The sequence below is a fragment of the Coturnix japonica genome, chromosome 17 (assembly GCF_054131305.1).
Source record: "Coturnix japonica strain WE chromosome 17, WE-NBRP24, whole genome shotgun sequence".
NCBI lineage: Eukaryota > Metazoa > Chordata > Aves > Galliformes > Phasianidae > Coturnix > Coturnix japonica.
In genome coordinates this window covers 12,696,125-12,708,448 of record NC_140679.1, presented here as the reverse complement: position 1 = coordinate 12,708,448, position 12,324 = coordinate 12,696,125, and the positions used below count along the sequence as shown (strand labels likewise).

The window sequence follows — 12,324 nt, the reverse complement described above, 5'->3', positions numbered from 1 at the left end:
CCCCTTTTACTCAAATCCCACAGCTTCACCCCAAATCTAGCATTGCCTCAAATCCCCCCTTCCACCTCAGATCCTACAGCTTCAACTCAAGTCCCACATTGCTCTAAATCCTACAGCTTTACTGTATTGTAATGTACTGCATTACCCAAATCCCACGGCTTTGCCCCAAGTCTCACATTGCTCCAATCCTTCAGCTTTATCCCATATCTCCCAGTATCATCCCAAGTCAAGTCCCAAATCCCATAGTTTCACCTCAAGTACTGCATTGCTCAAATCCCAGTCTTGCTCTGAATCCTCCAGCTTTGTCCCGAGTCCCGTGTCACCCCATAACGCTGTTTCATCCTAAATCCCCCAGCTTTGACCCAACCCCCCTTTGCCACAAATCTCATGGTTTCACCACTGTTCCCCCAGTTCCATTCAACCCCCTATGGGATACTGCAGCTTCTCCTGCCCCTGCTGGTCAATGATGCCCAGGCTTTGTTACACCAGGTGCTGGAGAGCAGCAGTGCCCGCATGAAGATCCAGGCATTTTTGTGGCTGTTGCCATCAGAATTGCACCAGAATGCCCCCCACAGGTTCCCAAAATGGATAGGGAGCCCTGGTTGAGGCTGGCCAGGTGGTTCATCAGGAAGGATTTGCCACTGTGATAAGGCTCCTAATGGCCACCACCACCAGGGGCTGGACCACCTCCTGTAGTGCTGTGGGGTAGAAACAAACACCCCACACTTTATCATGCTGCCCTTCTGTATGATGTCCTATGGTATGGAACATCCCTTTGGCCAGCTTGGGTCCCTGGGTGGAAAGTGCCACAAGGTGGTGCCACGAGGAGACAGAGCAAAGTGTAATTACTGATAGCATCCAAGGTACAGGTCTCATAGTGCAAAGATCATTACTATGTTGAACACAAATACCATGTTAGTTTCTCAATCAGCAGTTTTAACATATTGAAAGTCAAGATCATAAGGCACAGCAAAATGACATCTTCAGTCCCACTCCTAGAGATGGTAAACAACATGACAGACATGTAAATAGCAAGTAAAGTGCTAAATGATGTTGTTCCAAAAAAACACTGGTATATCTGTGCAAAAAATAACACAATAAGTAGCAATTATCAAGCTCATAACACATGGTATGGTATATTCCTTTGGCCAGTTTAGGTTAGGTATCTCAGTTCTGTCCCCTCTCAAATCCTTGTATCCCTCAGCCCTCCTCATTGGCAAGGTAGAAGGAGAAGCTGAGAAACTGAAATGTTCTTGGCTCTGTACAGAACTGCTCGGCAGCAACTAAAATGGCACTTTGTTATCAATACTGTTTTTCTCCTAAAGCCAAAACATAACATCAAACCAAATGCAATGAAGGAAAATTCAATGCCGTCGCAGCTGAAACCAGGACACAGGGATGGATGGCTGGGCTAGAACAGGTGCTGCACTGCATTGCTGGCAATACCCACTACTTTGCCGACCACACCAGGCAGGAAGAGTGAAGCCACATTGCCCAGGAGGCTCACAGCTGACCCGATCCATGAGCGTTTCTTAATTTTCTTCTTCTCCTCCTGCAGCCGCTCAATCTGCCGCTCTGCTGCCTTTGCCTCACGCTCGTAACCCTCCTCCATCAGCCTTCGATGTTCCTGTGGGACAGATAGTGCTGCTAGTACCGCTGCACGATGCCACAATGCATCCACAGCGCGCTGGTACCACTGCACAACACCGTACAGCCACAACATGCTGGTTCCACCACGCAACCCTGTCACAGTGCTCACCTTCAGGCGGTGCTCCAGCATGCGGTCCTGCTCCTTCAGCCGCAGGCGCTGCTCCTCCAGCAGTCGCTGCTCCAGCTGCCTGCAGTTCTCCTCCAGGCTGCGCTGCTGCTCCTTCAGGCATGACATCTCTGCATCCCTGGCTGCTGCCTCCTTGGCTGCAGCTGCCTCCCGCTGCTGCTCCGTCATCACCAGCCATGCATCGGTAGCATGCAGCATTTGTGCCAGCGGCTCCTTCTCCCGTAGGAACACCTCCAGCACTGCATCTGCCTGATGGTACAGCTATGAGGCACCGCCTGCACCACCACACCAGGCTCCATCACACCCCACTCACCTTAACACCCTTTTCAGGCCACTGCCGGTACTCATCCAGCACGCTGCACAGATCATCCTGGAACCGCTGTGCACCACCCGGTGCTGCGTAGTCCCCACAATGTATGCGGAGCTCCACGTCCTGCCACAGGTTCTTCAGCACCTCCTGGCAACGCTTCTCCGATGCCTTCTCATTGCTTAAGCAGAACTCCTCCTTGGCTGCCTCCAGGTCTCGCTGCACCACCAAAACAGGTCTGAATCGAACTGAAATCACCCCCAGAACCCCACAGCGTGACAGTGACTCACCATCAGCTGACACTGGTAGGTGCGCTCGTTGTCAGCAAAGGCACGGGACAAGAAGAGGGTGATGGCGTGGCGCTCCCAGCGCTGGTGCACATCTATCAGCGTGGCACGCGAGTCTGTGGGCAGCACCAGGTCCTTCTCCATGCCCTTCTTGTATTCAGCCACCGCTGCTGCCACTGCTGCAGTGTTTTCAGTCCTTGCCAGCGCCGTCACCGCGCTCTCCACACAAGGCACTTCACCTTTTGCAATGGTAGCCACGTATTTCTCTGCCAAGGAAGCCAGCACTGCGGGAGACACCACCACTGAGACACATCACACCCACGTGCCACCCCATCCTCATGCCACCACCACTCACTGGTGCCCGTCACCTGGCGCCCGCCTGGCAGCTCCTTCACCGGCGCCTTCTCCCAGATGTATTTGCAGAAGGCATCCGCCTGTTGTCGGAAGCGTGGCTGCAGTTCATCCTCCCGCAGCTCCTCCAGCCGTGCCAGGTTTGCCTCAGACGTCGGCCTCTCCAGCACAAACAGCTTGCGGTGTATGAAGAAGTCACACAGGCAGCGCCGTGTCTCATTGTACTCCTGCACCTTGCGCCCGTGCCCTGCATTGCCAACGTCATCAGCAAGGTGCCACCCCCCATAGGGACATATGGTAACACACGGTGATGGCCGTACCGGGCTTTAAGCGCAGAGCATCCTCCAGGTATTCATCCTCAGTCAGCAGTCGCTCGCCATCCCGTAGCTGCAGTGTGAAGTCACGCACAGTCCAGACAAAGCTGGGGAAGACGCGGCTGAACTCAGCTGCTGGATCTGCATCCTCCACCCGCACACGTATGTGATTCGTCAGCTCTGTCACCAGCCTGCAGGACCCACATCAGCACTGTCACCATGTGAATGCTGTCACCACCATGGGAACACATCACTGTGTCACCGCCCTCCCACTCATCCCCATACCGCAGCTGATCCAGCCCCTGCTGGTCGATGGTGTGCATGCTGTTGTACACCAGAGTGCTGGAGAGCAGCAGCGTCAGTGTGAAGATCCAGGCATCGTTGTTGTTGTCACCCTGCACATACAGTTGGGTTTATGAGGGCTCAGGGAGCTCTGAGGGGACCTGGGGCTGCTTACCCCTGGCACCCACCTTGTTGGGGTCTCCCAGCCCCTCAGTGTCCAGCAGCACCAGTGCCACACCAGCCTGGCGTGGGTGCGGCAAGCACCACATCCAGATGCCCTTGGTCTCTGCCCGCACTGTGGGGCCTAGTGGGAAACCTGTAAGCAAAGAACCATCAAAAATCCCCCAAACTCCTCAAAACATGCCCCAAAATGGATGTGGTTCCCCCCCACCAGCTCACCAGTACGCCGCTCTGCCAGCCGGTTCATCAAGAAGGACTTGCCGGTGCGGTAGAGCCCAGCGATGGTCACCACCACTATGGGCTGGGTGATACTACGCAGCACTGCCAGTGCTCTGGGGTTGAGTGACAGTTGGTTGCTGCCATTGTTGTACACCAGGCAAAGTGGGGCTGGCATCGGGAACAGTGGGTGGGGGGACGGTGCCACATCCTCCTGTTGTAGGGTGGTGTCAGTGTGCCATGGGGAGGTGCTGGCCTGGGGGATGTCACCATGTTGTGGGATAGCATCACTGGTGTCATTGCTCCTCAGGAAAGTGTCACCTTGCCAAAAGCTGGAGCCCCTCTTAGGCCACTTGTTACCAGTTTCCTGCGTGGGGACAGCACAGTGTGGGAACACAGAGACGACGTGGTGTCAGGTCACGGGAACATGGAGACAATGTGGTGTGGGGACTTGAGGACATCACAGCGTGTGCCCCCCATGTACCTGCTGTGCCATCTTCTTGGCCTCCCGGCAGAGCCGCCCAACCCGCAGCACTGCATCCCTTTGCATTGCATCCACCACTCGCTCTGCCAGCGCAGCCAGATCTGGGGACACAGCATCCTTAGAGGGGGTCCCCACTGCATCACCCCCATCAACCCTCAGGACCCCCCAACTTACAGGCACCGCCCACCTGCCCCCCTCCAGGTTCTGTTTTAGGTTTGCAGTCCAGCAGGTGGGTGCAGAGCTGGGTTAGACCCTCAGCATTGCTGTCGGCCACACGGAACAGCTTCTGCTCAGGGAACAGCGTGAGGACACAGTGTGCTACGGGGCCTGTAGGGACAGTTGGGTGACATGGGGACAGGAGTGGAACAGGCAGCTGTGAGAATGTAGGGATACAGAGACATGGGGGCTGGGGACACGATGACTGGGGACGCAGTGCACCTTGCGGGTTATCCAGTGCTGGCTCCAGCTCGTGGTCCTCAGCCTCCAACACAGCCTCTTCCTCGGGTGCCAGGGCTGTGCTGTGCAGGCTCCAGATGAAGGGCGGCAGCACGAAGCGCAGCAGACGTATTTCATCTTCTTCATCCTCCTCGTTCTCCTCCTCCTCCTCCAGCAGGCGCAGACGAAGCGGCACCTCCTGGACATAGCTGTGTAGTCAAGGAAAACAGCAAAACAAACGAACAAAAGCCGAAACGGGGAAACGAACCGCACCCTGAACATAGAGGATACGCGAGGAGCTCCAGCTGTTCCTGTGCGTCACCACCGCCATCTCCACTGCTATACACCAGCACGCTGCCCAGCAATAGCTGCAGCAAGAAGAGCCGCAGCCCGGCGCCATCCTATGGGAGGAGGGAAAAGGGAGAATTGGGGGGCGCTCAGTGGGGGATCGGGGCCGCCCCCCCCCCCCCCCCCATCCCCCCCCGGACCCCGCTTGTTACCTCCGGTTCCTCTCCCCCGAGGAACCCTCCGGCGTGCAGCAGCAGCAGCTCCCGGTCGGGCCACTTCGGGTGCGGGCATCTCCTCATCCACAGCCCAGGGCTGCCGGGGAAGCCTGTAGGGCAGCGGGGAAAGTGCGGTCAGAGCTCCGCCGGCCTCGCTGCGCCCACTCTCCCCTCCTCCTAGCTCCCTTACTGCAGCCTGGTCCTGCCAATTGGTTCATAAGGAACACAGAGCCCCCGTCGGGCGGCCCCAGCGCCGCCACCACGTGCAATGGAGCGGACAGAGCCCGCAGAGCCTCCAGACCCCGGGGGTAGAGCCGAATGCCCCCCCCCGGCCCGTCCGGAGCCGCCAGCAGCAGCGGCTGCTCCATGGGCTGCCGCAGCATCGCTGATAGTTTCTGTTTCGATTCATAGAAGGAATGAAACTCACGCCTGGTTCGCCGCTGTCTGGCTCTCCCCATTGGCCATTTCGCAGGCTAAAAGCGAAAACTTGGCGCCTATTGGTTTTCTTGGCTGTCAGTAGGCGCAATACGTGCTGTGATTGGCTGCGGGGAGGGTATTTTGGGGACAATTCGAAGCAATTCGGGGATTTCAGCACTCTAAGCTGTTCAGTTTTGATTCGGTGCAGCTCAGTGCTTTATGTGGGCTGTCTGCGTGTAACTGTTGGTATGTCCATTGCTTTACCATAAGGGGATCCTCAATGGACCAACATTAAGACCATGGACGGATGGGGTTGGGATGTTGGCACGTCCATTGCTTTGCCATAAGCACTATAAAGGGGATCCACAATGGACCAACATTAAGACCATGGACAGATGGGGCCCCTCACAAAGCACAGGCACTGGATGGAGTCACTGAATGCAGCTGTTGAATTGCAGTATCTCTACTGATGGGGTGTCTTATAGACACACCAACTGAGCAAACTGCTGTCAGGATGTGAAAATACAGCCAAAAGGGAAGAACCAACACTGGCAAAGCTTGTATTATGTATTTTTCCTATGGAAGTGATATCAGTTGTAACAACATCACTGAGCTTATTAGTGTTCATCAATGGACAGCCCTGCCCTGCGGTTTGTTTAGTTAACAAAGCTGTGTCTCTGAACCTGATCATTTACACATTACTTTGTCTATCTGAAAGGACCAGCAGCTGCTGCTGGGCTGTGCTGCTCTCCCAGGGCCACCGGGAGGCAGCAGCACCCTATGGGTGTTCTGAGTGACCCCGGGTGTCAGATCTGCCCTTCAGAAAGGGAAAGGTCTTCAGAAACCGCCTCTAATTGAGAAGCCTGCAAGATGCCTGGGATTACATTGGGGTCCTTAAAGCTCCCATGTGGTGCCATTGGGCTGAGCTGCTCTGCTTGGAGCCAGATCTGCAGAGTCCATCCCTTTTCTCCTAGCTGTCTTGTTGCCACTCTCACACCATGACAGAGGATTTACCTCTCTTTTCTTTCTTTTTCTGTCTTACTCCTGCAATGCTATGTATTTTAGCCTGCGTTCCAGTCATCTGTGAAAGCATGGGAAGGTCTTTTAATGCAAGGCCATCCCCTTGCACTCCTCCAGCACGCTCAAGTTCTTCAGAGTTCTCACATAACCCTGATCAGCAGTGCAAAAATGAAGGAGCTGATGGAGCATCGTGCTGCAAGGAGCCTCCCCTCTGCCTGCTGGCCATGCCAAACTGCAGGATAGGAAGCTGTGTCCCCTGCCTGCAACCCTGCTGGGCCCTGGGAGCTGAGCACACTGAAGCAGATGCAGAAGTTTACATGCTGAAAAGATGAGGAAGGCCTTTTCAGCTCTGAATGTTCTTTATTCTTTGCAACGGAAAGTGCCTTTTCCTGAGATGTGCTATTTATAAACAGCCGGGGGCAGGGACTCTGGCAGCTCGACTTTCCTTGCCTTGAATTCACCTCCAGGTCCTTCAGACATAAGTGAATAGAGCAGATCTTGCAGCCCATCTGCTGGAACACCCTGCAGCACCGCCAGCTTTGAAAAACACTTTGGAAATACAACTTAATTTCACCCAATAGGGAAACACTGCCCTGTGCCCCTCCAGCAGACCAGCAGCTCTATGAGGCATTGCTGAGCTCCTCTTCCTCAGGGACACCACAAACCTCTTCTTTTCATCAGAAACATTGAAGAAGACTGTGTTTAATTATTAAAACTAATGCTCCTTCCCTGATCTAACTGTGACCCCTCTGCAAACACAGCTTGCTCTTGGCACTGCTCACAGAACGGAGTGGGAGAAGACAAGAAAGCTGTTGAACTGAGGTCTCCTCACCCACGCTGTGCTTCATGGGTCATGAATAAGAGACAGGCTTTTGGAGCAGGCTGAACTTGGAGAATTCCCTGGAAATGTGAACTCAGGGACATTTCTGGCAAATCTGGAAAGGAAATTATCTTCCATCCGGAGGCTTCAGGATGCAACGTAGCCCTCTTTGCACTGAAAGGTCCCAGTGCTTCTGAGCTACACACACACAAATGGCAATGGGTCTTGGATGGCTTGCCATAACTTCTCTCACTTTGCTACAATGCCTTGTAACCGCCTTTTGCATTTACAGTTGAAACAGGAAAAGCAGGACTTGGTCCATACCTTGGTGTAGCAATTATGAAGCAACCTAACGGCAGCCTGAAACCAGCATCTGAAAGTTATGAGTGTTGTAATGTGCCATAACCTACTACATACCCCAGAATGGACCTCCATCTTACAAGTGCTGCTGAGAGATGGACCACAGAGTAACCCAGTGGGTTGGATCAGAGACCTGAGTGCAGAAACCCTCTTCTCTCCCCCTCCTTCAGCACATTGAAGATGTGTCAGCTCCTCTTCCTCACCCTACTCTGTGCTGCATAGGTCACACCAGCACCATACCATGCAAAAGTTGCTACAAATGCAATATTATCCTTTGGAGTCCCTATAGAGGTGGTCAGTGCTTGTATCAACCAGCAAGCAACTGAAATAGGAGAAACTGGGAAAGACATGAGAGCAGTGCAGCACTGAAACAAGGATGTGGAGTGATGCCATTCTGTGAGGCTTTCAGAAGCCAGTTTTGGTTGGAGCAGATATGCCTCTGGTTGGAGCAGATTGAACAGTGACCTCCAAAGGTCCCTTTCAGTTCAAATCTTCCTATAGTTCTGTGATGAATAAGTGGAAAATAGAACAGCCGGTCCTAATTATAGCACTGGAGAAATACATGACACACTGTGCGTTATCTGCAAACTTCATCATCCTGCAGACATGTGGGCTGAGGACAGAGGTGTAAAGAAAGGCCTTTTCTTTCTGTACTTTCACACACACACTCCCTGCCTCGAGGCCTGGTCTTCATGAGTATAACTACAAAACCTATTTGGATTATAACAGAGGACAGGAGTGCCCCAGCCACCCCATCAGGAGCAGGCAGTGGGATGGGAGAACCTTCCTTCTTCCCCAGCAAAGACAAGGGACTCCTGTTGAGGTGCCTACAGCATCATTTGACGGAGACAAAAGCACATCCTGCATAGAGGCTACTTTTGTCCTCAGGGCTCCCCAGCTGTTATTACACTGTCATTCAGCTGCAGGGTGGACATGGTTCCCTGCTTTGTAGCTGTGACCCTACAAGCCACAACGGTGCATCACACCGCCTGCTCCCCCTGCGGCCACAACCAACATCCTATAATACACCTGTTTATTTTAGGTTCAGCTCTTCTGATCTGAGGAACAAATCCAGCTGTCAACTTCTAGCTGCTTAACTACAACCTCTGTGCAGAGAAAGCAATGCTCCTGCAGGTCTCTGACAGCCTGCTGCCCCCAAGCAGACAGCCCAGATGGAGCTCTCACACTAAGAACTAATCCAAATCATGGCCAAAGTTATTCAGCCACTTGAACAGCAGCATCCACAGCCCCATTGCTACAAGGAGACACTTGGGAATATACCTGCAATACAAGAGGGCTGGTTAGGAACCATATAGAAAGAAACTCAGCTCTGGGAGAGAAGGAAATCCCAAAGGCCACCTTGATTTTTAGGACCTTTATGGCATAGAAAGCAGCAGAGGCCTCTGAGTAACTCAGCTGATGGAGCTGCATGTGGTCTGCAAGAAGAGAAAGGAGTCCCCATGCATCTGTGTGAGCACCACGGGGCCAGCAGGCAGCAGCAGCCTCCACCTCAATCCAGAGAGCACCTCACCTTCCCAGCCACACTATGAGGATTGACTTACTCCAATCTTTAAGCTCCAAACACAACCCTTACAATTCAGGTGTCAGGCTGGTGGTGATGGGATTCACCAAACAGCAGCAACGAAACCACTTCTTCCCAGTGTTCCACATTGCAACCCATGGCAGAGACAGCTCTACACAAACGCAACACCAGAGACGTTTCAGCTTTTATTTGCAAGTTCATCTTACATTCTCTCTCGGCCGTTGTCAGCAGCAGGGGGCAGCAGCAACTAAGAGTTACCGGCAGCTTTCCATAGAGCCTGGAAACGAGAGACAGCGGACGAAACAAAACCCCACCGGCTTTTAACAGTTCACCTTCCCCGAGTAAGGGAATTAGGAATCGAGTCATCTTTATCGCTTTCCGAGGGTGTTAGATTTACACCGCCCTGTGTGCTCAGCACAAAGACCTTGGGTTGCATTGACCACCTGAAGCGCAGCTTGAAAACTATCCCAGGCTTTCTTTTTATCCTTAAGCCAGCATCTTAAAGCTGCAGTGCTCTCCACGCATCCTTCCCAGCAGTCCCAAAGCCAAATAACAAAAGGAGCCCTTTGCTAATAAATAATCATAGGAAAAATAAATAAGATTAGCTCTGGAATATACAGTTGCACGGTCTTTATTTGGTTTCAGAGGTGGAAAAAAAGTGGAGCTAAACTGCAGCTTTAAGCCTCGTGCCTGAATCAGCCTCTAACAGTGGGTAAATTGTTACAGTCCATTGCTAATTGTACATGTTGGAGACCCATAGTTCCACAGGGATGAACGTTTAGGCACCTATGCACACCCTTCCCCAAGGCATAGTTTATTTTGTAGGGGAAAAAAAAAAGCCTGCTGGAGGGGAAATGCCCCTTTATGAGACAAGGCTGGAAACCTATTCACTGTCACAGCAGAAAGTCCCAAGAAATAATCTAACCCCACCCATGTTTGCAAGGGCAAACTGGTTCAAACCATGCAGCGGGGAGACAATCCTCTCCTCTCTCTCTGGGGATCCTTTAACTTTGCTGGCACTGCAGAATCCTTGAGCAAATCCAGCTCCCATCAGGGCTGCCAGCTGCCCACCGCTCCCTGTGCTCAAAGCCTGGTCGTGGAAAGTCGTAAGTCCATTACTTCCATTTAAGCCAGAAATCCTGTTAGTGCTATTTAGAGGCAGCTCTACAGCAAGAGCTCTTGATCTGCTCTGTTTGGGGTACACACTTTCCCCCCACCCCCATGAACTCCCAAGTGAAAAAACACACAGAAGAGAAAAGCAATCCATTGCAAGCCAGTGTCCGATGATTGTCTCTTTAGGGAGGTGAGGAATCCAGACAGGGTAAGGCAGGGGAAGGGAGGAGGACGGCAGGTGGAGAAGGAAGTCAGAAACAAACTCAAAACCACTAAGACACAAGGAGGAGCTCAAAGCCCCTCAACAGCTGATGGCACTGGGTTGCTGTTTGCTAACAAAGTCTGAAATGAAGTCGAACTCGTTCTGTCCCAAGAACAGCTCTGGCAGCTCCTGAATCCGGTCCAACCCCAGTTCCAGGACAAGGGATGTCAAAACCTCCTCATCTATGAGATCAGTGTCCATAACGTTCAAGGTCAGAGCTGCTGAGGGCATGTGCTGCATGCCTGGGTGCTGGCTCGGCCCCACTCTGTACTGCTGAGCACCAGCTCCCATGGGCCCGTTGCTCATGCCCAGCGGGTGCCCCTGGTACTGGGTGTTGAGTTTTTGTAGGTGCATACTAGCCATGAGCTGCTGGGTGCCCACCGGCCCCATGTACTGCTGCTGCTGCTGGTTCGGGCCATTGAACATCATGGCATTCTGCATCTGGTGGTGGCTCATCTGCCCGCCGAGGTTGGGTCTGGGCCTCATCGCACCATCCATTCCAGCCCCTCCATACGGCATCATCTGCCCCGCTGCAGGTAGCGTCCTCAGCACATGCTGCCCATGCTGCGGTGGTCCCTGCAGCCCGCTCACACCCATCCGGTAGCTCTGCAGCCCGGTACCACCGTGGCTCATGGACATCATCATGTGTTCAGCCATAGCTCCGAGCCCCTGCAAGGCGACACGCGGCTCAGCGAAAGGCTCCCGCAGACAGCAGCGCTTCCCACTCCCGTCCGAGACGATTTCCACCGAGGCTCCCGAAGCAACCCCCACCTTCGCCCCGGGTGATGGAGCCGAGCTGCAGCCCGCCCGCCCGCAGCCGGCTAAAGCCCGGCGCGACTCGAACCGCGGCGCCCCTCCGCACCGCCCCGGGGCCGCAGAGGGGAGCCCGGCTGTGCCCGCCCGGGTACGCACCGATCCGGGGCTCCACCGGCTCCGAGCACCAACAACACCGCACTGCTCGGCACACCTCTGTGCAGGGCGAGCAGCTCCCTGTACTTATAGAGGAGCCGGCAGGGCGGAACGCACAGCCCGGCCCCCCAACACCCATTGGAGGCTCGGCGAGGTGCTGCCCGGCCCCCGACAGCACAATGCTCTGCCCAAAGCCCGGCCTGGCCGCTCCATCCCAGCACGGTATAACACGGCAGCTGGTGGGGCTCTCTGTTGTCGCGACATGTCATAGATACGGTGTGAAGGCGGCCGGCTGCCTTCAGCACAAAGTTGGCACATCCCCACCATGTTCACCCCCCGGATCTGAGACTCTGACTCCTTGGGCAGGATTGGGGGATAGAACAGCCCTGCAAGCCTGTGTCATAGACTCTCCCGGGACTCATGTAAGGGTGGGCCTGGGATGCTGGAGAAATACTGGCAGGCCATTTCCCATTCCACGCAAGCAGGGAATGGTGGTGCACTCATGTGAAATACTAATTTGGAACTGCATTTCCATCCATTATCTTCTCTTAGGTTTGGTATAGCCCTCTCCTGCCTCCTGAGCAGGGACATCATGCACTCCTGAGTCACCCACCTTTGTCTTCCTCTTCCCCACTATTGCTCTGACAAAGCCTTTGCACCCCATCACACCGTGGTGGCTGTGCTGGATTTCTTGCTCACACTGAAGGATGTGCATGCAGTGGTTTGTTGAGAGCTGCTACAGCC

General features: G+C 53.9%; 2 protein-coding genes across 4 annotated transcripts; both read right to left on the bottom strand.

Moving 5' to 3' along the window:
* Window positions 1–915: 915 nt before the first annotated feature.
* LOC107323924 (guanylate-binding protein 1-like) lies at window positions 916–5,556 on the bottom strand. Of its 2 annotated transcripts, none has more exons than XR_014935259.1 (15): window positions 5,327–5,556; window positions 5,134–5,246; window positions 4,925–5,034; window positions 4,637–4,842; window positions 4,373–4,525; window positions 4,199–4,299; window positions 3,718–4,081; window positions 3,507–3,634; window positions 3,322–3,431; window positions 3,043–3,227; window positions 2,740–2,969; window positions 2,375–2,655; window positions 2,091–2,303; window positions 1,760–2,026; window positions 916–1,627 (listed from the first exon to the last, which is right to left on the bottom strand). XR_014935259.1 is itself a non-coding variant. In XM_015883489.3 (15 exons), exons 1-15 carry the CDS (start codon window positions 5,517–5,519, stop codon window positions 1,412–1,414), a joined length of 2,883 nt encoding a protein of 960 aa, XP_015738975.2. In that variant the 5' UTR covers window positions 5,520–5,556; the 3' UTR covers window positions 916–1,411. The 2 variants fall into 2 exon arrangements, 1 of the variants encoding a protein (XP_015738975.2); XM_015883489.3 differs by having other exon boundaries at window positions 2,727–2,969.
* Window positions 5,557–9,468: 3,912 nt separating this feature from the next.
* CITED4 (Cbp/p300 interacting transactivator with ED-rich tail 4) lies at window positions 9,469–11,642 on the bottom strand. Of its 2 annotated transcripts, XM_015883728.3 has the most exons (2): window positions 11,584–11,642; window positions 9,469–11,340 (listed from the first exon to the last, which is right to left on the bottom strand). In XM_015883728.3, the coding sequence occupies exon 2, from the start codon at window positions 11,326–11,328 to the stop codon at window positions 10,711–10,713; it is 618 nt and encodes a 205-aa protein (XP_015739214.2). In that variant the 5' UTR covers window positions 11,329–11,340; window positions 11,584–11,642; the 3' UTR covers window positions 9,469–10,710. The 2 variants fall into 2 exon arrangements, with proteins under 2 accessions (XP_015739214.2, XP_085374473.1); XM_085518347.1 differs by having other exon boundaries at window positions 9,469–11,642.
* Between the last annotated feature and the right edge of the window lie 682 nt (window positions 11,643–12,324).

Excerpts from the sequence above, each read along its gene's own strand:
- LOC107323924 (XM_015883489.3), bottom strand. The coding sequence starts at position 5,519 with ATGCTGCGGCAGCCCATGGAGCAGCCGCTGCTGCTGGCGGCTCCGGAC. Across the intron at positions 4,082-4,198 it reads CCAAGAAGATGGCACAGCAG|GAAACTGGTAACAAGTGGCC; the intron begins GTACATGGGGGG and ends GTCCCCACGCAG. Across the intron at positions 2,027-2,090 it reads GGCCTGAAAAGGGTGTTAAG|GCAGATGCAGTGCTGGAGGT; the intron begins GTGAGTGGGGTG and ends CTGTACCATCAG.
- CITED4 (XM_085518347.1), bottom strand. The coding sequence starts at position 11,328 with ATGGCTGAACACATGATGATGTCCATGAGCCACGGTGGTACCGGGCTG.